A 27,062-nucleotide genomic window follows, 5' to 3' on the forward strand; every position below is an offset into this window, starting at 1 on the left:
TCCAGGTATCGTTTTTTTCAGTTTACGGATGGCATTTTTTTTAGTAAAAGCCATCCTAGCAAATTATTAGCCACTGGATTGCTTTTACAGACGTCGGGAGGAGTGGCCCCTCCCTCCGTTGCCTCTCTGGGGTTTCCGTCCCACCAGAGAACCTGGACCTGAAGCTGGCCCTTCCGCCGGTTTACTATAAATCTTTTTGAGGACTGGAAGGTCCCCAATCAGCAAAATGGTCTACGAGACTGGAAGCGACAAGCATTTTGGTCACTTCTGAGTTCCCTGTATGTAAGGAGGAAAGTATCTGATCATACTGATCTTGATGTGATCATATACTTTTAAAAGGCAGTGGAGTCATCTGGGGTCTAATAGACTCCAGATCTCTCCATAAAGAGTACCAGTCACTGCCCATTGCTGTGACAAGGGATGTTTACATTACTTGTCACAGCAATAAAAGTGATAAAGAAAAATAAAGTAAAGAAAGAGTGTAAAAAAAAAAAAAAACTTTAGACAAACGCACGCATTGGTCCCATAAGCATACGTAAATGGCGATTGCAGCACACATTTGAGGTATTGCTGTGAATATCAAAGTGAGAGCAATAATTCTAGCACCAGACCTCCTCTGTAACTGTCCACTGGTAACCTTTTTAGCCTTTAAAGAGTCGCCTATGGAGATTTATAAAGACAGTTTGGCTACATTCCACGAGCGTGTGCAATTTTAAGGCATGACATGTTAGATACTCATTTACTCGTATTAACACCATCTTTTATATTTTACCCAAAAATTAAGTATTAGATTGTGTTTGCGTGCATTAAAATTAAAGTGCGTTTCTTCCAAAATATTTGTGTTTGAAAAACCGCTGCACAAATACTGCGTGACAAAAAAAATGGCAAAGTCCACCATTTTATTCCCTAGGGCGCCTGCTAAATATATATGTTTGGGGGGGTCTAAGTAATTTTCTAGCAAAAAAGCTGATTTTTACATGTAAACAAAAAGGCCTGGTCTTAAAGTGGGTAAAGCACTGCTAGACGCTTTATATCCATTGGTCTGGAATCATACATAAAGAGCCAACCGTCACAAATCTATAGTTTTTGCCTTTTGGCCTACCACTGATGGAAGACATCTTCAAGCTGTAGAGTGTTGCACTGATGTATACATGATGCCATACAGAATACGAACAAACAGCTACATAGTTCAGGCAATGCATGGCAGGTGCAAGTGTAAGAGCAGGATAAATGTTTTTATCGGAATAAAATAGGATTTTTGTCTTATCTGTAAAATAATTTTCTTGGAGCACATTGCTGGACACAGGTGAGGTAATCTGGAACCTTGGGACATCAAAAGCTTATCCAACAGAGGGGTGAGCAACATAGCAAAAAAGCTAAAAGGCCCAGGAAAAACAACAAAGAAACAAAGAGGGGTCTACATCTTACAGCACTGCTTGAGAAACCTTATGACTGAAACCGGCATCCTCTGAGTCCAGAACGTCCATCTGGTAAAACACACACATGAACCGAAGACCAGGTGGCAGCCTTGCAAATCTGAAAAACTAAAGCCCAATACTGAAAAGCCCATGAAGCACCAATAGGTCTAGCATAGTGTGCTTGGACTAGAAAAGGGGGAACCTTGACCTTGAGTTCATAAGCTTAGATAATGAGTTAACGAGTCCATCTAGCAACAGTGGAGTAAGAAGCTGGCTTTCAGGATTCACAAATAAAGAGTCGGATTGACAGAAAGGAACTGTAACTAAGGGATAAACTCCAACAGAGAGTACCACATCCAAAAACAGAGGAAAAACTCCTAAGGATGTTTAGGTGCAGGAGAAAAGGATGGTAAGACAAGGTCCTTGGCAAGGGGGAAGGAAGAAACCACCTTGGGAAAAAACAGAGGTCCTAGGCTTCAGGAAACTCTTGTTCCTCTGTAACACAACTAAGGGTTCTTTACATGTCAAGGCTGCCAGTTCAAAAACTTGCCGTGCAGAAGCATTGGCAATGAGAAAAGCAACCTTGCAAGTAGGGATAGACAGAGGAATATCTCTAATAGGCTCAAAGAGTGGTCTCTAAAGGACCGATAGGAATAGGTTGAGATTCCACAGAATAACTGTGGGAGGGAACAATGTTGGCAACATACTGTATTAATGTGTTGGCAAATGTTCTCTGAAAAAAAAAAAAACGCTAAGGCCGAGATCGATCCTTGGTGATACTGAAGGCCAAACGCTGATCCAGACCAGACTGGGGGAAAGACAGAATTTGTCCCACACAGTACTTCCTAGGATAAAATTTCCTTGTCTCACACCAACCAAACTATGCTTTCCTGGTGCCATGGTAGATCTTGCAAGAAGCTGACTTCTTAGTTTTCAAGAGCATAGGGATGACAGAATTTGATAGGCCCCCTCCCCCTCGGGACCTGGACTTCATCAGCCAAGTGGTTAAAGCCTGCGGTCGAGAAGCAGGATGGTAGATCAGCCAATGCAGCAAGTTGGAATTGTGGTGCAGTTTATAATGAATAAGTCAATAAAATGTATTTCCTGAGAGGTATCACCCCAAAGTACATACAAACCAAAATTCCAAAGGAAGGATAATGGGACTTTAAATGTACTGCCGGGAACGAGTACATTAAAATTGTTTTAAAAATAAATTATCTTTATTGTATATTATTGGTGTCTTGATGAATACAAAAAAGATTATTTTAATACATTCTCAATGAACTTGTTCCCAGTTGTATACTTAAAGTCCCATTTATCCTTTATTTGGAACTTTGTTTTGATGGTAGATCAGCCCCTGGGACAGAAGATCCAGGAAGGCCTAAAGAGAGTCTGTGAAATTTAACTGATCCCACAGGTCACCAGAGCATTTACTGAGAATTTACTGAGAAGGCCCATGAATCCCTGGTCCTGGTGACAAACCTGCTAGTTTGTTGCTGAACCTGAAAGCCAGGTTTATGGCCGGTGTCCCCTCACCTGCCACGGAGAGTTGAGCTTGCAAAATGTTACAGGCCTGTCCTGTATCTTCTTTCTGCAGGGGTCTGGGTACAGATAATGAGGCTTGCTGGGAGTGGGGGGGAGTTATCCTGAGCTGTACTTACAGCTCTTAATTGCCAGTGTTCAGTCTCCTGAGGGCAGCAGCATAACCCAAGGTTCCAGGACTTTCCCTGTGTCCCATAAAGCACAAAAAACATGAGTTATCAGAGATTGGAGGTTTGTTAGACACCATGCAGTGGAGACTGGAATTCATCAGAACACTAGCCATTAGAGATATGAGGCCCGCTGTCCAGTGGACACAGATCTGCTTGGGACTGAAAAACCTCAATATGTCAGATTTAGTATACAATCAAATAATAAAATACAAACGACTGGTTCAACCAGTCCTGATATTTCTGTTTGGCATGTCATAGTTCTATTTAAACTCTTGTTACACCCATTATGTCAGAAGACTAGTACTACTTTTTTTTGAAGAGACAAGTTTTACCAAAATGAAGCACACAATATTTTATTTGTATAAAAAGTTTATTAGAGAAAGCAAATATTTGTGCAAGATATACCATCAAAATCCACAATATTAACATATGGATTTCATAAAAGGAAGTCACTTTTACTTTTTTTGTGGGAAGCGGGTAAACCTGAGTGTCAGCAAGTTTAAGATTACAATGTCACCCAGTCATCTTCTAACCACAACTATCAAAATGTCCAAGCGAGCAAAAGCCTCCAAATTCCGATATCAATATGGCACTTGTATAAGTAGCAGAATCCGGAAGACAACGCACAAACTGAAGATCGCCATGAGTAAAGTTGACCCATACATCCCAACGGTTCCGGCTACGTATGCAGAGGGAGTACACCCTCCTTAAGCCCTCTCTACCACATAAATTATTAGGATGTTCTTGCAAGAAACATGCGTAACAGTGAGACACATCTTAATGTTCCTTGACATTCTTCTTCAGATGTGCCATATGAAGCTGGAATAGGTTACTACTGAGAACATGCCTATATGGCATGACCACTTCTGGCACTGAACATGTAAACAAACTGCACTGTAGATAGGGCAGAGGCTCTACTGAATCAATTAGTTCATATGATCAGTTTATTCTCACTCTTGGCTGTTCTGTGCCCGACGCTCCTCCAATGCTCTACACACCCACATGGACACAACCTCCATGTTCCCATCATCGAACTGGACAATAAATGGATGGCCCTGTAAGAGACAGAAGATCATATTATCCTGTGAGCACATACAGTGTATTCCAGATACTCGATTTTCCTTGTTACTACTAAATTCCATAAGCATTACAACTACAATGTTGGAAACCACACAATTGTCTCTTTTTTTTTTTTTTTAATCAGGAATAAAGTTTATTAAACTTAAACATAACATACACAGCCAGAATGCATGACAAAGGAATATTAGAGCATCTATGTGCCATATACAGCACACCATAATCAGAGAACACAGTGGGCACTCGTAAGGCATAGACAGAAAAACATTTCAGAGTCATCTAACTTGATGCTAGAAATAGAGGAGTTTTCCCACATTCGGTAAGAAACACGGGAGAATAGCTCCAACAATACCCCTGATTGCTATAGGGTAAAAGTCAACCCAATATTTTATCCATTACTAAATCGACGGATGTAAGACCTGGTACTGCTAGCCAGTCATCCCACAACCTATTAAACCTGTGCGGACAGCCACGATGCTTGAATATAAATTTTTCAACTCTAATGCTGTGTACACACGGTCATATTTTCTGATGGAAAATGTTCGATGGGAGCTTGTTGTCAGAAATTCCGACCGTGTGTAGGCTCCATCGGACATTTTCCATCGGAATTTCCATCACACAAAATTTGAGATCTGGATCTCAAATTTTCCGACAACAAAACTTAATTTTCCTCGGCTCGTCGTACGTGTTGTACGTCACCGTGTTCTTCACGTTTGGAATTTCTGACAAGATTTGTGTGACCGTGTGTATGCAAGACAAGTTTGAGCCAACGTCCGTCGGAAAAAATCCATGGATTTTGTTGTCGGAATGTCCGATCGTGTGTACAGGGCATAAAAGAGTATATCCCATACTCAATACTCATTCTTTATGAGTAGGGGCTTTATCACGCTTCCATTGTAACAGAAGAAGCCTACGGGCCTGAAACATGGCTCTGTTAATAGCTTTTTTTCTAAGTTCCGTAAGTGGGAGATCGTCCAGGATCCATAGTACGCATCTTAAGGGCTCAAGAGGTATTGTAACTTGAAAAACTGAGTTGATAGTACTGTCCACTGCTTTCCAGTAACAAAGTGATTTGGGGCAGCGCCATGGAAGATGTATAAGATTCCCATGGATGGGGGGGGGGGGGCGCCTGTGCGCCCTTAATAGACGGGCTGCCCCTGCATGCGGTGTAGTTTTAGGGGAGCATAATGCGCACGAAGCTCAATATACATTTGGGAGAGTCTTCGTGCAGTGTACAGTAAGCTATGTAATATTGACCCGAGGACATTATCCCACAGCTCATCATCTAACAGACCCACATCTTGCTCCCATTTCTCTTTGGCATTAAAAGGGTAACCTTCTAGGTAGGATGGCAATAGCATTTCATAGCAATTGGAAATAAACCCCTTGGTGTCTTGTACAGACAATATTGTTTGTTCTTGATAGGTTATGTAAAGTAGTGTCAGGAACTGCAACTCAACAAAGAAAACACATGGCAGGAGCGCAAGGGTCACAAATTGAATGATGGTTTATGAGAAGATCCACAACAGGCAGCTCACTACTCATATAAACGTGTATGAGGAATCCACAGAATAAAGTAATTTAGGAGTGCCACGTGTTATCTCCAAGGTCACAAGAAAACCAGGCATAACGGTAAAAAACACAGTTTATTGGTCTAAATGGTGTGGTCAATATATTGCACATAAAAGGTTAAAAAGTATTGCCAGCTTGCCCATCGTTCGTGTCAGTAGAAAGAATAGAGCCTCATTGTTGGTGGCAGTAGCAGGAATTATGCCCCATTGTTGGTGTCAGTGGCAGGGATAATGCCTCAAGGGCTGGATAAAGGCAAGCAAAGGGCTGCAGTTTCAAGACCACTGCTCTAGTAGATGACGTGGGCTCATCTGAGGCATGGGGTCTAAGCACTAGTTGGTCTTCACCAGAGCTCCTGATGGTAAAGATAGACTTTGATGCGTGTTAATGCCAGGTTCTCTGGATTATCTCAGCAGGAAGAGAGCAAGCGGGGAGGGGGGGGGGGTCAAGCAGTGGATGAAGCTAATTGGAACAAGCAGATGCATAGTTGATGAACAAGCCAAAAGGCCAGTAATGCGTAGTAGCTGGATGGGATCAAGAGGAAGCATAGTCGATGAAGAAGTCAAGGGTCAATAACAAGTGGTAGTGAAGATAAGGCAGCAGCAAGTATGCAAAGGAAAAAGATATCAGCTGGAGAGAGCACAATATTCTAGCAAACAGAAAGTGCAGAGACATGGCTTAAATAGGAAGGTCATTGGAGGAGAAAAGAATTACAAATACCATACTGGTGACCCCACAATAGGGATAAAACTTTTTTCGTGGAAGGGAGTTTAACAAGACTCATGGCCACTCATTAAAATGAAAAGAAATTAGGTTTAACCTTAAACTACTTAGGGGGTTCTTTACTGTATGAGCGGCAAGGATGTGGAATTCCCTTCCACAGGCGGTGGTCTCAGCGGGGAGCATCGATAGTTTCAAGAAACTATTAGATAATCACCTGAATGACAGCAACATACAGGGATATACAATGTAATACTGACATATAATCGGAAACATAGGTTGGACTTGATGGACTTGTGTCTTTATACAAATACAAAGTGAGGTTTCCAAGGGATCAGGCAGGGAGCTGTCCGGCATCTCAGGTGGCACAGCGAGAAAAGCAAAGCCAGACACCATTGGGGTCCAGTGTTCAGTTCCAGATCCTGAAAACAAAGTAATTCAGGAGCACCATGTATTATCTTCAAGGTCACAAGAACGTCAGGCATAGCGGTAAAAAACACAGTTTATTTGTCCAAAAGGTAGGGTCAATATATTGTACATAAAAGGTTAAAAAACATTGCCAAGGCTTGGACAGCAGATAACCATGGACCAGGGGTGGCGTGGATGGTGGTCCCTATTGGTGAAAGGCCTTCGTTTTGCCCCTCATACCACTGCAAATAAGTTCAGTTTGTTCAAAGATCTCAACCAGTTAACCTGGAATTTAACTGATAAACATAATTTTCTTAAGGCAGGGGGCTCAAACTGGTGGCCCTCCAGCTGTTGTGGTAGTGTGATTGATGGACCTTTGAATTCACAAGACCCTCTCCAATAGATGAATCTCATGCAGTACAGGTCTTGATGGACCTTTGGGACGAAGGCCACCCTGACACTCAATTCTTAGAAAATTGGTGATCCTCCTGTGGAACACACTAATTTTCGTCCCAAATCCACCTTTATCCCTTTCCATCTGAAAGGTCCTCATCTTGAAGCTTACTATCAGGTCACCTATAGGGACTTGCTGAAATCGTGTGACAACAAATCACATGGAACTAAGCCCAATCTATCAGATGTGGAATTTCTATCTATGAGGAACTTAAAGAATCAAGAAATTGTAATCAAACAGGCTGATAAAGGGGGTAGTTTAGTAATTCAGAATAAAAAAGATTATCTGAAGGAATCGTATAGGTTATCGGACCCCAACACTTATGTCATATGTTGAGGGAAGATCCACTTCCTGTGTTCCAACAATCCCTCAAACAATTGGTGGAAGCGGCCGGTAGAGATGGAGTGCTCAGCAAAAGGGAAAAACTATTTTTGTTGTCTCCCCAATGCAGCCACCCATATTTATACCACTTACCAAAGATACACAAGTCTACAGTGAGCACCCATGGTAGGCCAATTGTTGCGGGGACAAATGGTTTTATCAGTGGTTTATCCCAATACATTGATAATTTCCTACAACCAATTGTGGTTCAACTACCATCCTTTATCCGTGATTCGGGTCATGTGATTAGTACATTATGTAATTACAGATGGGACAGCAACTATAAGTGGGCCTCACTTGAAGTGAGTTTGCTTTGCATTGTATCCCACATGAGCATTGACTTCTATTCTAGCCAACAATTTTTGTAATAGGTGCATTTAACCTTCACAGCCTCCTTAAGATTTTTTTTTATTAATAGGAGTCATGTCACAATGGGTTAAATTTAGTGGGTGGGTCAAGGGTTGATCCAATTTCTCGGTCTCCTATATAACCTCCCAAGCTGGTCCCTGTCACATGACCTGACGAAGGGGCGTGCCCAAAACATGTAGTCATGACTAATGGCTTTTCTTATCGTTCCATCTACTTGTGATTGATTGCTGCCAGACCATCCAGCGATTTGCCCTTCCAGTGGTTCTCTCTCGGAGTGTTTCTGCCAGCCTGTGAGGCCACATCCGGGTCAATACCCACGTCACCTCCGGTCAACGGTTATCTGTGGTCCAAGCCCTGGCAGACACTGGAATTCCCTCTGCTCCTCAGCAGTCACAGAGGTGACATCCAGGATTATTTCCCCATATCATGAGACCAGGTTTGAATACGCCCCTGACTCTGCAAAATAAGGGTATGGGATTGCTTTGTTCCGATTTGGCAAGCTGGCAATACTTTTTAACCTTTTATGTGCAATATATTGACCATACCATCTGGATAAATAAACTGTGCTTTTCACCGCTATGCCTGGTGTTCTTGTGACCTTGGAGAGAACACGTGGCGCTCCTGAATGACTGTTTTTTTCAGGATCTGAAACTGAACACTGGACCCCAGTAGTGTTAGCTTGGCTCCTCTTACTGTGCCACCATAGATGTTGGACAGCTCCCTGCCTGATTCCTTGGAAACCTTACTTTGTATTTTTGCTTCTGGTGAACCTTGAACTCTTTGCTCCTCCAATGTCCTTCCTATTTAAGCCATAGAGGTTTTACTTTCTTGAGTAAACTGCACAGAGAAAGCCCTGACACAGCTGCATCTGTGTGGCAGGCTACAGAGGCAAGTGACAAGCTGCATATAGTGGCAGGCTACAGTGGCAAGTGACAAGCTGCATCTGGTGGCAGGTTACAATGGCAAGTGACAAGCTGCATCTGGTGCCAGGCTACAGTGGCAAGTGACAAACTGCATCTAGTGGCAGGCTTCAGTGGCAACTAACAAGCTGTATCTAGTGGCAGGCTATAGTGGCAAGTGACAAGCTGCATCTATTGGCAGGCTCCAGTGGCAAGAGACAAGCTGCATCTGGTGGCAGGCTCCAGTGGCAAGTGACAAGCTGCATCAGGTGGCAGGCTACAGTGGCAAGTGACAAGCTGCATCTGGTGGCAGGCTATAGTGGCAAGTGACAAGCTGCATCTATTGGCAGGCTTCAGTGGCAAGTGACAAGCTGCATATAATGGCAGACTTCAGTGGCAAGTGACAATCTGCATCTAGTTGCAGGCTACAGTGGCAAGTGACAAGCTGCATCTATTGGCAGGCTCCAGTGGCAAGTGACAAGCTGCATCTGGTGGCAGGCTCCAGTGGCAAGTGACAAGCTGCATCTGGTGGCAGGCTATAGTGGCAAGTGACAAGCTGCATCTGGTGGCAGGCTATAGTGGCAAGTGACAAGCTGCATCTGGTGCCAGGCTACGGTGGCAAGTGGCAAGCTGCATCTATTGGCAGGCTCCAGTGGCAAGTGACAAGCTGCATCTGGTGGCAGGCTCCAGTAGCAAGTGACAAGCTGCATCTATTGGCAGGCTCCAGTGGCAAGTGACAAGCTGCATCTATTGGCAGGCTTCAGTGGCAAGTGACAAGATGCATCTAGTGGCAGACTTCAGTGACAAGTGACAATCTGCATCTGGTGGCAGGCTACAGTGGCAAGTGACAAGCTGCATCTGGTGCCAGGCTACAGTGGCAAGTGACAAGCTGCATCTAGTGGCAGACTTCAGTGACAATCTGCATCTAGTGGCAGGCTACAGTGGCAAGTGACAAGCTGCATCTGGTGCCAGGCTACAGTGGCAAGTGACAAGCTGCATCTAGTGGCAGGCTTCAGTGGCAACAAGCTGTATCTAGTGGCAGGCTACAGTGGCAAGTGACAAGCTGCATCTGTGTGGCAGGCTACAGTGGTAAGTGACAAGCTGCATATAGTGGCAGGCTGCAGTGGCAAGTGACAAGCTGCATCTGGTGCCAGGCTACAGTGGCAAGTGACAAGCTGCATCTAGTGGCAGGCTTCAGTGGCAAGTGACAAGCTGCATCTATTGGCAGGCTCCAGTGGCAAGTGACAAGCTGCATCTGTGTGGCAGGCTACAGTGGTAAGTGACAAGCTGCATATAGTGGCAGGCTACAGTGGCAAGTGACAAGCTGCATCTGGTGCCAGGCTATAGTGGCAAGTGACAAGCTGCATCTGTGTGGCAGGCTACAGTGGCAACTGACAAGCTGCATCTAGTGGCTGGCTACAGTGGCAAGTGACAAGCTGCATCTGGTGGCAGACTACAGTGGCAAGTGACAAGCTGCATCTGGTGGCAGACTACAGTGGCAAGTGACAAGCTGCATCTGGTGGCAGGCTATAGTGGCAAGTGACAAGCTGCATCTAGTGGCAGGCTATAGTGGCAACTAACAAGCTGTATCTAGTGGCAGGCTCCAGTGGCAACTAACAAGCTGCATCTGGTGGCAGGCTACAGTGGCAAGTGACAAGCTGCATCTGGTGGCAGGCTACAGTGGCAACTAACAAGCTGTATCTAGTGGCAGGCTCCAGTGGCAAGTGACAAGCTGCATCTGGTGGCAGGCTCCAGTGGCAAGTGACAAGCTGCATCTGGTGGCAGGCTGAAGTGGCAAGTGACAAGCTGCATCTAGTGGCAGGCTATAGTGGCAAGTGACAAGCTGCATCTGGTGGCAGACTACAGTGGCAAGCTGCATCTATAGGCAGGCTCCAGTGGCAAGCTGCATCTATTGGCAGGCTCCAGTGGCAAGTGACAAGCTGCATCTGGTGGCAGACTACAGTGGCAAGTGACAAGATGCATCTGGTGGCAGGCTACAGTGGCAAGTGTCAAGCTGCATCTAATGGCAGACTACAGTGGCAAGTGACAAGCTGCATCTGGTGGCTCAGGGCTTCCACTGATTCTGCATTATGGTGAGTTGAACTATTTCATTGAATATTACAATGTAATAATGGAAATAATGTGCTTCAATCACCCTGACAACATATCACCAACATGGCGATGGGGTGATTGATGCGCTAACACCCAACGCCCACCCACCCTGGTCCGTGGAAAAATGCACATCAAACGCAGGTCAGCAGATTCGCCATTTACTTGAGTAGCATAGTATGGAGAACAGTTCTAAGGCTGCCTTTGACCTGATTTGATTTGCGTTTTTTTGGACACAGCGGGTTCTATTGAGATTTGACAGTACAAACAAATGGCCACTGCCCCTACCTATAACTGGCCTTTGTGGCAAGGAGCACAAGGAAGGGCAATATATGGCAAACAAAACCAAAGAACATTCCCAGCTCAACTTACTGACCAGCCTGCAACCAACTGAATTGTCTTGTTTGATTAAAAACAAGCAGTTTAGTTTGTACACATTTGCAAATACATGAGTAAGCTGCAGAGCCACTTCAAGGCACCCCGGTATTATCTGCACTCCTAACTCTATAAATTTTGAGCGCCTCCATAGTAGAAGCACATGCATAAGAATGTATAGGTAGAGGGCAGGTGAGCCTGGAGGGAGCCCAGCCCTCCTTAAAGGCACAGGGGTGCACTGGACACCCAGCTCATTGCACAATGGCAGCAAAGGTGTCCAGTGCATCCCCTCATCAGCATTCCAACAGTACAAACAAATGGCCACTTCCGCCCACCTACAATGCTGTGAAAAAGTATTTGCCCCTTTTCTGATTTTTAATTTTTCTGCATATTTGTCACACTTAAAGTGGTTGTAAACCCTTTACAACCACTTTAACCTACAAGTAAGCCTAGATTAAGGCTTACCTGTAGGTGCAAGAAAAATCTCCCAAACCTAAAAGGTTTAGGAGATACTTGCAGAAATAGCGGCACCGATGTCTACGGTGCATGCGCCGTAGACATCAAGCGCACTGAGCATGCCATTTCTAACGGCAATCATGCCGTTAGTGGTGGCACCAGCGCGCATGCGCGGGAGTGACGTCATCGTGGCTCCAGCCAGTCACAGCGCCAGAGCCGTGATACCTGGAAGTCACTCCGGGATAGATGGCGGCGTCGGAGGAGGCGAACGAGGGCCGATTCGGGGGCTTCGATCTCAGGTAAGTAATTCATAATGAGCTAGTATGCTATGCATACTAGCTCATTATGCCTTTGTCTTGCAGGGTGTATTTTTTTTTTTTTCAGAGGCTTTACTTCCTCTTTAAATGACTCAGATCATCAAAGAAATTTTATTATTACACAAAGATAACCCGAGTAAATACAAAATGCAGTTTTTAAATGATGGTTTAATTTATGAAGGCAAAAAAGCTGTCCAAATCTGCCTGGCTTCATGTGAAAAAGTAATTCCCCCACTAAACCTAATAACGGATTGTGCCACCCTTGGCGGCAACAACTGCAATCAAGCGTTTGCGATAACTGGCAATGAGTCTTTCACATTGCTGTGGAGCAATTTTGGCCCACTCTTCTTTGCAGAATTGTTTTAATTCAGCCACATTGGAGGGTTTTCCAGCAGGAACGGCCTGTGTAAGGTCATAACACAGCATCTCAATTAGATTTAAGTCCGGGCTTTGACTAGGCCACTCCAAAACCTAAATTTTGCTTTGTCTGAACCTTTTGGAGGTGGACTTGCTGTTGTGTTTCGAATCATTGTCCTGCAACATAACCCAAGTGCACTTGAGCTTGAGGTCACGAACTGATGGCCTCACATTCTCCTTTAGGATTTTCTGGTAGAGCTCAGAATTCATGGTTCCATCAATTATGGTAAGTTGTCCAGGTCCTGACGCTGCAAAGCAGCCTCAGACCATCACGCTACCACCACCATGTCTGACTGTTGGTATGATGTTCTTGTAATGAAATGCTGTATTAGTTTTATGCCAGATGTAACGGGACGCACACCTTCAAAAAAGTAAAAATTTTGTCTCATCGGTCCACAGAATAATTGCCTAAAAGTCTTGGGTATAATCAAGATGTTTTTTGGTAAATGTGAGATGAGCCTTTGTGTTATTTTTGGTCAGCAGTGGCTTTGGCCTTGGAACTCTCCCATGGATGCCATTTTTGCCCAGTCTCTTTCTTATTGTTGAATCATGAACACTGATCTTACCTGAGGCAAGTGAGGCCTACAGTTCTTTAGATGTTGTTCTGGCTTCTTTTATGACCTCCTGGATGAGTCGTCGTTGTGCTCTTGGATTAATTTTTGTAGGCTGGCCACTCCTGGGAAGGTTCACCACTGTTCCAAGTTATCTCCATTTGTGTATAATGGCTTTCCCCGTGGTTCACTGGAATGCCAAAGCCTTAGAAATGGCTTTGAAACCCTTCCTAGACCGATACATGTACAATACTTTGTTTCTAATCTGTTCTTGATTTTTTTTAGATTGTGGTATGATGTGTGGCTTTTTGTGATCTGTTAGCATGCTTCACTTTGTCAGACAGCTTCTATTTATGTGATTTCTTGACTCAACAGGTCTGGCAGTAATCAGGTTGGGGTGTGGAAAGTGAAATTGAACTCAGCTTTCAAAAAAATTGTGGTTAATCACAGTTCATTCACGATTCAGCATGGGAGGGGGCAATTACTTTTTCACATAGGGCCAGGCAGGTTTGAACAACTTTTTTCCCTTAATAAATTAAATAATAATTTAGAAACCGCATCTTGGATTTACTCGGGTTATCTTTGTGTAATATTAAAATTTGTTTGATGATCTGAATCATATAAAGCAGAGTTCCACCCAAAAATGGAACTTCCGCTTTTCGGATTCCTCCTCCCCTCCGGTGTCACATTTGGCACCTTTCAGGGGGGACCCGTATAATCCAGGTATTTGCTCCCACTTCCAGGCATAGATAGCCGCAGTATCCGCGGATATTTATGCAGTATCCGGAACCTCCTCCGTCCCCCCGCTGTCTTCTGGAAGACACACAGGTCCCAGAAGACAGCAGGGATCAGTGGGATCGCTCAGGCGCAGTAGGGAACCAGGCTGTGAAGCCGCAAAGGCTTCACTTCCTGATTCCCTTACTGAAGATGGCGGCGCCTCCACCCGAGAGCCGAGGGACAGATCGGCTTCAGGTGCCGACATTGCAGGCGCCCTGGACAGGTAAGTGTCCCTATTTTAAAAGTCAGCAGCTGTAGTATTTGTAGCTGCTGACTTAAAAAAAAAAAAAAAAAAAAAAAATTTGGCGGAACTCCGCTTTACATGTGACAAATGTGCAGAAAAAAAAAAAAATCAGGAAGGGGCAAATACTTTTTCAAAGCACTGTATAACTGGCCTTTGCAGCAAGGAGTACATGGAAGGGGCGACGCATGTCAAACAAAACCAAAGAAAGTTCCCAGCTCAACTTACCGACCAGTCTGCAACCAACCGAATTGCCCTATTGAGATTTGAGCAGGTCAAACACAACATTTTGACCAGTTTTGCGCTGCAATGGATCTACGTTTAAATGCAAAAGACAACAACCCCTATCTACACAAGGCCCTTATCGTGTCAGTGATGCAGAGCTTACATGTTGTGTATTTACAACACTGAATGGCGATGTTACTTCCTCTTATAGAAGATGAAGGATCGGTGTCACGTAGCCATCACTTGACTCCATCATCTTGTCTCGGAAGGATTTCCTGACCTTTTCATTCGCAGTATTGTCTCCGTCTGCAGAATTCTCAAAAACTTTAGACTGTGTATTTTAAGTAACCACTCTTCCTCCTCTTCTTAATGAGGTTATGACCAACCGCTTATTATAATTGCTTCCAACTCCTTTTAATTTTCAAGCTTATTAATCATAAGAAGAGTTATTTAAAATTGCATAAATTAATCTTGGATTAAAAGACCATCAAGGCCTAGAAACAATTAAGAATATGCATGGAGTCCCAAGGGCAGCGCGGTGTCTGATTGTAGCAGTCAGGTGGGCCTGGTTGAGCGGGCGGCGAGATGATTAATGCACACAGCATTTCAATAAGGCTTTCTGAAAATGCCATTTGCTGACCCTGGGACTGTATTCGCTTGCCAGAGATGAGAAGTGGTTAGTGAACTCTGCCAAAACTACATGTGCGATCGGAGACCTCCTGACATGCCGGGGTCAATTAGGGCTAAATAAAAAGCAAATTACTTCCCATTAGCAAATGGTCCTATTTAGTGGGGAAAAAAAAACACCAATTATTTGAAGAGAATCTGTTTACAGAAATAGAATCCCCCTTTGCCCAGGACTATGAATTTCTGGTAATTGTAGAGCGGGGTATGAATAATCACAGCATATCACCGTACAGTATAGACAGTTCTGGGTAGGGAGGCGCCAATATCATTTTTCTTTTTACGAGTACTGAAAATTTTTCTTAGTACTCGCCGATACCAATTACCGACACCGACCGCAACTGTTGTTTACACTTCAGCCAGTGGCGGCCCATCCATTAGGGGCACCCGGGCGCCGCCCACTCTCTCCTCGCCACCCCCCTATATGCAGTGGATAGCTTCATAACATAGCATGAATCTATCCACGGCCGCCCCGTATTCATGTGTCCCCCCCTTTCAGGGCACCGGGCGCATGAATTACAGCAGCCAGGGTTTTTTTATGAAGCACCTGATTAGAGCCAGAGGCTCCAATAGGCTTCAAAATAGGGTGGGCCCGGGTCGCAGAGGATGCGACCGGAGCCCACTCAGGTGTGTTGCAACAGTGAATGAATATTTGTTGTTGCAACACAGATCCTCCACCCGGCCAATCGGGAAGCAGGTATGAAACCCGTTTCCCAATTGGCCAAAACGTCAGACGATCCTATTGGACGCCTAAGCGCCGGGAGGAGGAGAGAGGAGACGCACCGGAGAGGAGAGAGGGGAGGACACCGGTGCAGCTTTCCCTGAGCCCGCCACGATTAAGGACAGGGCTAGAAGATGGCAGAATCAGATCCAACTGCTGCTCTCACCGCCCGCATCCAGGGGTAAGGACAGCAGGTGTGTGTGTGTGTGTGGGGGGGGGGTTTGCTGGGGGTGTTAGTGCTGTGCCACGTGTGTGTGTGGGGGGGGGGGTTGCTGGGGGTGTTAGTGCTGTGCCACGTGTGTGTGTGTGTGGTGTGGGGGGGGGGGTTAGGGGCAGTTGTGCTAGTGTCGCTCCACCAGCTGTCAGCAATGGTACAAAGCATTGAAATGTTTATTTACAGATTAAATACAATTTTTTTTGCGCTTTTTTTAATGTGAAACGTTTAAATATATGTTAAAGGTGTAAAAGTATTAGCGGAACAAAGCAAACAAAAAAAAGTTTAAAGAAAAGAAAGAAAAGAAAATAGAAGTGAACAAAAATCAGCAGGAAAATAATATTTAAATGGAGGAGATTAAGGAGTTAATTAAGGCTGATTATAGTAAATTAGGGGTTAATAAGAGGTTAAACAGAGAAACATTTAATTGAAAAATTTTTTTTTTTACTTGACAGATTGCTTTAAACTGACTGCATCTGCACATTGAAGTTCCTCCACCCCAAACTCGCTCATCCATGTCTTTATGGACCTTGCTTTGTGCACTGGTGCGCAGTCATGTTAGACCAGGAAGGGGTCATCCCCAAAACTGTTCCCACAAAGTTGGGAGCATGAAATTGTCCAAAATGTCTTGGTATGCTGACGCCTTAAGAGTTCCCTTCACTGGAACTAAAAGGACAAGCCCAACCCCTGAAAAACAACCCCCACATCATAATCTCCCCTCCACCAAAGGATTTGGACCAGTGCACAAAGCAAGGTCCATAAAGACATGGATAAGGGAGTTTGGGGTGGAGGAACTTGACTGACCCGCACAGTGTCCTGACATCAACCCGATAGAACACCTTTGGGATGAATTCGAGCGGAGATTGCAAGCCAGGCGTCTCGTCTAACATCAGTGCCTGACCTCACAAATGCTCTTCTGGAAGAATGGTCAAACATTCCCATAAGCACACTCCTAAACCTTGTGGACAGCCTTCCCAGAAGAGTTGAAGCTGTTATAGCTGCAAAGGGCGGGCCAACTCAATATTGAACCCTACGGACTAAGACTGGGATGCCATTAAAGTTCATGTGTGTGTGCGTAAAGGCAGGCATCCCAATACTTTTGGTAATATAGTGTATAATTGCAACCTGATCCAGCTGAAAAAGTCTGAGGCAGGTAAAAATTCTGTGATGTCTGTAGGCACCAGTCCTGATTCTGTTTGGGTTTCCTGCGAAAGAGTAATAATATCACTGCTAAGAGCAGTCAAATGTTAAAGTGGATTGCCTTTTGGGTGACTTAGCCAGGACCTCTGAGCATTTAGCGCGAAGCCAAACACAGATACAGTACAAGATTCTGCAATTACTGCCTCCTTATCTCAATCACACTCCTTCACCAACAGATCCCTCAGCAGGTCCCACAAATTGGTAGCAGGGCCAGATTGCATGTCACAGCTGAGCCCACCTGTCACCAAGGAATTGAAGGTGGAAGGTGCTAAAAGTCTCAATCATTTCTGCTTCCCTAGAAATCAACAAAGAGAAAGGTAGAAGTTGGCTGTGTAAGCACAAGGCCAGCGGTGTAGACAGCGAAGGACAGGAGTTTAGTAGTAGCAATGAAGAATTTGGGAAGGGGCCAAATCCGTAGTACTGAGCACAGGAAGGCTGGGCCAATGGCCACAAGCACAATAAAAACAACAAAGAGCCAGATCTTAGATCTTCACTTTCAGATAGAAAGGTGATAAACCCAGTTATGGACATAATGAAAGCTTCTACAATGCTGACTTTGCAAGGAAAAAACAAACAAAGCTGTAAAGACATTGCTATTGGAAAAAAAAGATGGCGTGTCTACCAATAAGATATGAGATTCCAAAGCAAACCTTTAACTGGCTACTTGCTCAACACAATTAAGCCGGCCATAGACGATGGTATGCTGGTGCCTTAAGTGTTCCCTTCACTGGAACTAAGGGGTCAAGCCCAATCCCCAACCCCATAGACGATGGCGTGTCTACCAAGAAGATAAGAGATTCTAAAGAAAACCTCTAACTGGCTAGTTGCTCAATACAATTAAGCCGGCCATAGACGATGGTATGCTGGTGCCTTAAGAGTTCTCTTCAATGGAACTAAGGGGTCAAGCCCAATCCCCAACCCCATAGACGATGGCGTGTCTACCAAGAAGATGTGAGATTCCAAAGCAAACCTTTAACTACTTGCTCAACACAATTAAGCCGACCATAGACGATGGTATGCTGGTGCCTTAAGTGTTCCCTTCACTGGAACTAAGAGGTCAAGCCCAATCCCCAAACCCATAGATGATGGCGTTTCTACCAAGAAGATATGATTCCAAAGCAAACCTCTAACTGGCTACTTGCTCAACACAATTAAGCCGGCCATAGACGATTCAAACCTTGTATAGGCAGGCTGATACCCAAGTTGATCGATCGATCAATTGGGTAAACCAGCCTGATGGATTTTACATGCAGTTATTGCTAGCTGTTGTTTTAGCCACTATCAATTATCACTGTGTGCTCCCGGCGGGGACGGCTCCCCCCCCCCCCGGTTGGTTGCAGGAAGGAGACTGGCTACGTTCATGGCCTGCCTTACTAACATAAGAGCTTACGAATTAAGTTTCGCTTCTTGGCCTTTTGGCAAAGATCAAGTGTAGTATCTGTTCTTATCAGTGTCCAGTAGGGGTGCTGTGCCACTTTTCTGGCTTGACCAGGAGCTGGAATGGCTGGCTATGTAACCCTGCTGGAGTGATGGGGACTCTGAAGGCTAGTCCTGGCTGGGACAGAAACCAGGGCACCCTCAGGCTGTCGTGGCAGGGGAGTAATTCCCCTGGGAATGGGCCCAGTTCCTCCTGATTTGAGTGGATCTACCTTGTTTGACAATGGGCTTGGGAGGCAGAGAGTCCACGATATCTGTGCCCCCTGGGAGTGGTTGCCCTAGGAGTGCTTCTAGTAACACTTGGGTGTGGGACCCCACAGTGTAAAATGGCACAAGGTCACAGCACTAAAGCTTTTAAGACTGGGCCTTTTGGTTTAGTCCGGGGCAATTTTTGGCTTCCAGGCCTCAGGGCCCCGGCCAGTGCAGATTTATTTATTTTTCTCCACTGTTTGTCACTCTTTCACTTTAGTTTGTTTTTTTTTCTCACTAAGATGGAGAGTGTGAGTCCTTGGGCTTGCAATGATGTCTAGGGGGAGGATGTGGGGCCCACAGGCACCTTCCTTCCTCCTCTGAGGGTCTCTCTTTGGGAGAGCTCCTCAACCTAGTACTTGGTGGTTGGCTTCGGCTGGCCACGAAGAGAGAGGTCTGTCAGGCCTTCTGGCTAGGCGGACCATGTTGAACCCTTTGTTCCTGTCAGGAGCCTTGCGCCCTGGGTGGGGGTTGGGGGGGGGGGGTGGCTCAGGGAGAGGTCCTACCCCTTTTTAGTGTGCGTTTCACATGAAAGTTTTTATGTTCACTTAATGGTTTTTCCATTTTTAGGTTTTTGCACCACCGCGGATCCAAAAAAAAAAAGAGCTTACAAATTAAGTATCAACTTGACTTTTCACAACAAATCCTTACCATTAGTTCTTCTGGCGCTGGCCTCTCTTTCGGCTGTTTTCTCATGCTGTATAATAAAGAAATAAAGAGGATTATGTGGATTCTAGCTTACATTGCAAACACAATCATAGAGGAAGCATTAGAGACACACACTGCGGGTTATTTACGAAAAGGCAAATCCACTTTGCACTACAAGTGCACTTGGAAGTGCAGTCGCTGTAGATCCAAGGGGGACATGCAAGGAAAATAAACAGCATTTTAGCTTGCACATGATTGGATGATAAAATCAGCAGAGCTTCCCCTCATTTCAGATCTACCCCTCGGATTTACAGCGACTGCACTTGTAGAGCAAAGTGGATTTGCCTTTCGTAAATAACCCCCATAGTGCATATAACATACATATTCAACTGTATTTAAGACTAGCAAAAAATTTGTTTCCCTACATATAACAACTTACAGCAGCAATAGCAAAAACTGGTCACTGGCCTACATCTACTGGGGTGTGGATAAAAGGGGAGGATAAGGGGATCCAACTCCCCTCCCCCCCTTCCCAGAGCATCCATGATGCAGCTGCATACTGCAGTCGCTGCTCCTGCTGCCTGTCAGGTCTGACAAGTAGCTGGAGTTCAGAGCAAAGGGAGATTTCCTGTTCCTCTCCTTGGCTCTGGTCACACAATGCAGCCCGGGGTGGACTTCCCCTCACTCTGAACTGCCTGATTTGACCGATGAGTGTTTCATGGCCGGGGGGGGGTTATTTTGTACTAGGGGGAAGAAGATCTGTGCTGGGGAGGGATGCATTGCACACTCCCGACCCCCTGCACTCTGTGCATTGCACACTCCCGACCCCCTGCACTCTGTGCATTGCACACTCCCGACCCCCTGCACTCTGTGCATTGCACACTCCCGACCCCCTGCACTCTGTGCATTGCACACTCCCGACCCCCTGCACTCTGTGCATTGCACACTCCCGACCCCCTGCACTCTGTGCATTGCACACTCCCGACCCCCTGCACTCTGTGCATTGCACACTCCCGACCCCCTGCACTCTGTGCATTGCACACTCCCGACCCCCTGCACTCTGTGCATTGCACACTCCCAACCGCCTGCACTCTGTGCATTGCACACTCCCTACCGCCTGCACTCTGTGCATTGCACACTCCCAACCGCCTGCACTCTATGCATTGCACACTCCCGACCGCCTGCACTCTATGCATTGCACACTCCCGACCGCCTGCACTCTGTGCATTGCACACTCCCGACCCGTGATCTATATACACTATGCTGTGTATTTCATACTCCTGGCCACTGCACACTTTATGTTATATTGTAGAACAATTGCTGGTTGCTCAGCAGTCAGTGACTATGTTAATGTTTTTCTTTAGGTAGGTCTTGTGCAGAAAAGCATATGTAATGAAAGAGTTACATTGTTTACAAAGGACTGTACTGAGCTTTATACTGTATATGTCTGTTAGACCTCTGCTAACTGGTACAGTAATAAAAGAATATTATTTGGGTACAACGACTGTTGCAAATGTTACCATGTACAGTGTGAATAGGCTCAAGTTTAAAGGCCCCTCCTACTGTCAAAAGTTACCAACACAACTTATCTTTAGAACAGTGCAATAAGATGAGGATTCCGAACCCGCTTTCTATGACTTAGTCCGATTTACAGAAAGTTACATGAGCTTAGCAACAGCTTGCAAGACTAGATAAAGTGTTAAAGTGCCCAAAAAATGGATGGCGATAGAAAATGATCTGTTCTTTACGGATTACTAATTTCTGTCCTCTGGGAAATGCACAGCAATGCACAATAAGGCCTTTTATGAGCCTGAGACTCTGCTCGCCTGCTCACAACATTGCTGGCAATTGGGTTGTTTCTGTTTAATAGGGCAGTATTCACCAGGGGGGGGGGGGGGGGGGGGCGAGGAGGAGAAGCCATTATGAAACGTCCGATTAGGGCAATACATGGACAGCTTGCCCCCGATGCCTCCTGATTTCATGTATAATAGATGTAATATAGACTAAAACTCAGTGGAATTACAAAATCCTTACCATTGAGTGATGAAATGTACAAATGACTCGGAGAATTCGCCAACTGGAAGTACGGGAGAATCCTGTAACATCAAGAAGAACAATGTGTGAACAAGATTGAAAGAAAGTTGTCTAAAAGGTGCGAGAATGAAAGCACCACATCCCAAACTAATCAAACAATCATATGGTAGGAAAAAAAAAAAAGGTGAAAGACAAATTGCAACTATGTAATAATATCAAATACATTTTATTGTACAAATTTCAAAAAAGATAAAATCAGGTACTGTATAAAATAAAAAGGTGACAATTTTATACAGTCGTCATATATACACAGAGGCTTCTGCTCTACATGTTTCACCAGGAATATGGCTTCTTCAGGAGCCTCATGAAGCCCTGTACACAGTATCACCTGAATGTGGATACGATTGTGGTGGGAGATGAGAGCACCTATTGGACTGTTTTGTGGAGCATTAGTATGTCATAGAAGGGATAATTGCCCATTGATGGAGCCATATTGAGAAGATTATTAGAAAAGGTTGATGTTCCTTTAAATGCTATGATTTACATGGACCACCGTCGACAAATAATAATGATATCCAAGAGAGCCAAATACTTGATAGATGACAATTACCTTGGTGGGACCGTCAGGTAAAACCACGAAAACAGTAGGATTCCAGATCCAGTATTACAATAGAATAGGTTTATCAAAACAAGTGTTTGAGGATAAGGGACGGGAACAATCTGTCCAAATATCCACAATACATACTGCCTCATAGAAGAAGTCCTATCGGACGAAACGTACGTCAGGCTAGGCACGGAGCAGCAGTGACGTTTGAGCACCCGTGGAGGGTGCTGGACGAACGAGTGTAAGCCTAATTTTATAATTTCTGCTGTAAGTAGAACCTTTCATAAACTTTTGTGTGCTTTTAACGAATGTTTATCTCCCTCTTTCATATGTTTTACCGTGTGTTCGGACTCTGGAGTTCCCTTGAAGGATAATAGCTGTGGGGGACATATCTTTGGAATCCAATCAAATAGGCTAAGCTACTAAGGTGGTTATACCTGTAGTGAGGGGTGAATGCCCACTGATGCGCATATAGACCTTGGGAGGTCCTAATATCTGGTAAGCAGATATATTTTGCCCTATTTATCCTCTGGGGAGCACTGGGTGTTTGCACCAATTGAAATTGGATCGACAAATTTTCAAGTTCACTTTATGGATTCATAGCTGGAATTTTGGACTACCATTTTCTCAGGTTTTGTCTTTAATGCGTTGCCCTTCCATGTGCTCCTTGCTGTGAAGGCCAGATATAGGTGGGGCCAGTGGCCATTTGTTTGTACTGTTGGAATACTGGTGAGGAGATGTACTGGACACCTTTGCTGCCATTGTAATGTGCTGGGTGTCCAATGTGCCCCTGTGCCTAAGGAGGATTGGGCTACCTCCAGGCCCACCCGCCCCTTATCTATCCATTAGAATGCATGTGCTTCCACTGTGGAGACTCTCATAAATTTAGAAGGTTTAGGACTGCAAGTAATACAGGGTGCCGTGAAGGGGTCTTGCAGCTTATGCATGGGTTAACAAACATGTGCTAACTAAATCCTTGTTTTTAACGCATACTGCTAGACCGGTTAATTCGGTTTATACGCAAACTGGTTGGCGAGTTGAGCTGGGAATTTTCTCTGGTTTTTGTTTTTTACGCGTTGCCCCTCCATGTGCTCCTTGCTGTGAAGGTAGGGTTGCCACCTCATCGCTTTAAACCCGAACACATATTAATTACACAGGTTCTGTGGCTGATTAAGGTAGAAACTAAACTCACTTAGTGTCTTACCTGCATTCAATTAGCCTCAAAACCTGTGTAATTAATATGTGTTCGGGTTTAAAGGGATGAGGTGGCAACTCTATGTGAAGGCCAGTTATAGGTGCACAAAGCAAGGTCCATAAAGACATGGATGAGCAAGTCTGGGGTGGAGGAACGTGACTGGCCTGCACAGAGTCCTGACCTCAACCTGATAGAACACCTTTGGGATGAATTAGAGTGGAGACTGCACCTTCTCGTCCAACATCAGTGCCTGACCTTACAAATGCTCTTCTGGAAGAATGGTCAAACATTCCCATAGACACACTCCTAAACCTTGTGGACAGCCTTCCCAGAAGAGCTGAAACTGTTATAGCTGCAAAGGGCGGGGCCAACTCAATATTGAACCCTATGGACTAAGACTGGGATGCCATTAAAGTTCATGTGCGTCTAAGGGCAGGTGTCCCAATACTTTTGACAATACAGTGTAGGTGGGGGTGGAAAGTCTGCACCCAGGGCTGATCATTCGCAGGTAATCGCTGCATGAGTGATTACATGCAAACAGCTGCAAATAGCTGTGGGTGCTGTCAGGTTTCCATTGCTATCAATGGGGCTTCCAGTCTTTATCTAGTCTCATGAACCCCCCCCCCACTAAGTTTCCCATGTAAAATCGTAACCATCCCCATTCGCAAGTATGAATTGGGCCTTAGAATTATCTTGCATCACTCTTTGGTGGATTGCTGACCAAAAGCAAGCATGTGCATACCAGGTGTCCCACTACTTGAAAAGCATGTGGCTGTTCCAGTTTGATGACACTGTAAGGCCCAGGTTCACACTGCCGCGACTTTGAGGCCGACATCCCGGCACGACTTGCAAACGACTTCTTTAACAGAAGCCAATGCAAGTCGTGCCGGAGTTGGACCAAAAGGAGTGCAGGAAGCTTTTTCTAAGTCGGGGCGACTCAAGCCGCTCCTATTAGAACGATTCCACTGCACTTAATGGGGTGCGACTTGTCATGCGACGTGTGCTCTCAAAGTCGGGGCGCATGTCACATCACTGTGAACCGGCGCTTATGATGGAAGTATAAGGCGATAGTCCTGGAGCATACACCACAAAAATAAAATACGTCAGTAATGGCGGCTTCCAGATTTCTTTCCAGACAAGGTTGTTGTAAATATGCTTTATGTTTGAACAAGAAAAATGTTTAGAGTATGTATCCTACCAATACTGATAGCCTATAGATACTTCATCCAGCCGAAGCATAAAATATTGCAACAACCTGCATTTTATTCTCTAGGGTATCTGCTTAAAGAAAAAAGATATTATATATATATATATATATATATGTATATGTATATATATGTATATATATATATATATATATATATATATATATATATATATATATATATATATATATATATAATGTTTGGGGGTTCTAAGTAATTTTCTAGCACAAAAATACTGATTTTAACTTGAAACCAACAAATGTCAGAAAAAGGTTTAGTCTTCAAGTGGTTAAACTTCCCTCATTTACAGACCAAAGTTCATTCCTTTGATCTAAAGAGCAAAACATTACAATGTTTATAGTTAGCTCAGGGCTGAGGAATGTTGTGAAACTTGTCAGACTGCCTGTTTTTTTTTTTTTTTTTTTGGGGGGGGGGGGGGGGGGGGTCAGCTGTCAGGCTTGAGCAGAGGACCCTCTGCATAAAATCGGGAAAATGCTTTGTTAAAGTGATACTAAAGGATCGGTTTTTATTTATTTTTTTAACCACTTCCCGCCCGGCCTATAGAAGAATGACGACTGGGCAGTGGTTCAGTTATCATTTGACTGGGCGTCATATGATGCAAATGCTTTGTTACGATCACGAGGGGGGGGGGGAGAGTTGCGATCTAGATTAATGGTGCAGCTCTATAATAAGCGTATATTGATTGGTTTACGCGAACATTACAGCATCTAAGGAGTATGTTATAGATCTATGGAATAAATAAATAAATAATAAATATATATCATTTTTGGGGGTTCTAGCAAAAAAAAAAAAAAAAAAAAAAAAAAAAAATTTTTTTACTTGCAAACAAAAGTCAGAAAAAGCCAGGGTCAGCAAGTGGCTAGTAAAGTAGCCCCCCCTTGTCTAAACGTATGCACTGACCATGGCTGCCAACATATGACAGTCACCAGGGTGGTATCACACCGACATCTGATTACTAAATATACAAATAATTGCTATGACCCAATTATCAGGGAAACAAGCTCTGTAATTAAAATAAGGGACAATTAGTGGGAACCTTTATTAAGGGTTTTTTTTTTTTTTTTTTTTGCCACATTAACATAACATGGTTCATCCAGCACAGCCAGGGAACAATGCAAACCCTCAATCAACTCCTCGGAAAATAAAACACGGAATGGGCCCGGATACCGGGTCCAATTCCTCTGCACGGAGTACTGAATCCATGAGCGGGGGGGATATCATAGCTGCGTTTAGTAAATGTGGCCAATTACCGCCAGCAGGCTGTATGGGATGCTGAGAAGCACTAGGGTAGGTGGTGCGATCACTAAGCCTCAGTGGTGACTTTTATCTACCATACTTTGCAGCTCGCCGAGCAGTGAGCATGTGTGTAACCAACAGGTCGTAGAGCAGTGAGCCGAGAGGACGCCATGCAGCAGCCAGAGAGCCGGACATTGATCTGCACATTTCCAAAGAGAAATTCAGGCACATATATAAGGAGGAGATGAGTTCTGCATGTTTCACATTAAGGGATGCGCACAATCGATTGCTGTATTTATGCATTAAACTCCCCCCCCCTCCATCCCTTCCAAACGGTCGTTCCGTAGCAGTTGCTGAAACAGGTCATGTGACTCACCATTTGCCACTTTGCCTTAACCACTTGACCTCCGGAAGATTTACTTCCCCTTCATGACCAGGTCTTTTTTTTTTTTTTGCGATACAGCACTGCGTTATTTTAACTGACAATTGCGCGGTCATTCAACACTATACCCAAATAAAATATATGACATTTTTTCCCCACAAATACAGCTTTCTTTTGGTGGTATTTGATCACCACCGTGGTTTCTATTTTTTGCGCTATAAAACACACACAAAAAAAAAAACGGACAACTAAAACAATATGTTTTACTTTCTGCTATAAAACATATCCAATAAAAAATAAATAAATAAAAAAAATTTCTTTATAAATTTAGACCAATATGTATACTGCTACATGTTTTTGGTTAAAAAAAAAAAAAAAAACCCAATAAAAATGAAGATCACGATTCTCTCGGCGTAACATCATCTTTCATATTATACAGAAAAATTGGGCTAACTTTACTTCACTGTAGTAGAGCTGCACGATTAATCGTCAAGAATCGTTATCGCGATTTTTTTCCCCATTGCGATTTTGACAAGAGTGTTTCACGTTTCCTGCTATGCAAAGAATTCTCTCTGCTCTTCTGAAGCCGACAGCCGTCACAAGAAAGGAAGAAAAAAAAAAAACGGGCAGTCTGCCAAGAATCACAACATTCTTTAGCAGTTGAACTTAAGTATAAACATTGTAACAATTTGTCAATGGAATAGACTTCTGTGTGAGGAAAGTTTAACCACTTAGACCCCTTTTATACTGGAGCGTT

The 27,062-nt window shown here is 44.4% G+C and overlaps 1 protein-coding gene and 1 pseudogene across 1 annotated transcript in view; one reads left to right on the forward strand and one right to left on the reverse strand.

Annotated features, from left to right (window-relative positions):
* Positions 1–3,481: 3,481 nt before the first annotated feature.
* MAP2K5 (mitogen-activated protein kinase kinase 5) overlaps positions 3,482–27,062 on the reverse strand; it is a 252,191-nt gene continuing 228,610 nt past the window's right edge. The window contains exons 20-22 of the mRNA XM_073618284.1: positions 21,663–21,724; positions 19,632–19,677; positions 3,482–4,185 (exon numbers count right to left, since the gene is read on the reverse strand). Of these exons, the coding sequence (XP_073474385.1) occupies positions 4,081–4,185; positions 19,632–19,677; positions 21,663–21,724 (213 nt within the window). The 3' untranslated portion in view covers positions 3,482–4,080. The remainder of the gene's footprint in view (positions 4,186–19,631; positions 19,678–21,662; positions 21,725–27,062) is intronic.
* Positions 18,694–18,836, forward strand: LOC141135868 (U2 spliceosomal RNA; annotated as a pseudogene).

The sequence above is a fragment of the Aquarana catesbeiana genome, linkage group LG03 (genome assembly GCF_042186555.1).
Source record: "Aquarana catesbeiana isolate 2022-GZ linkage group LG03, ASM4218655v1, whole genome shotgun sequence".
Taxonomy (NCBI): domain Eukaryota; kingdom Metazoa; phylum Chordata; class Amphibia; order Anura; family Ranidae; genus Aquarana; species Aquarana catesbeiana.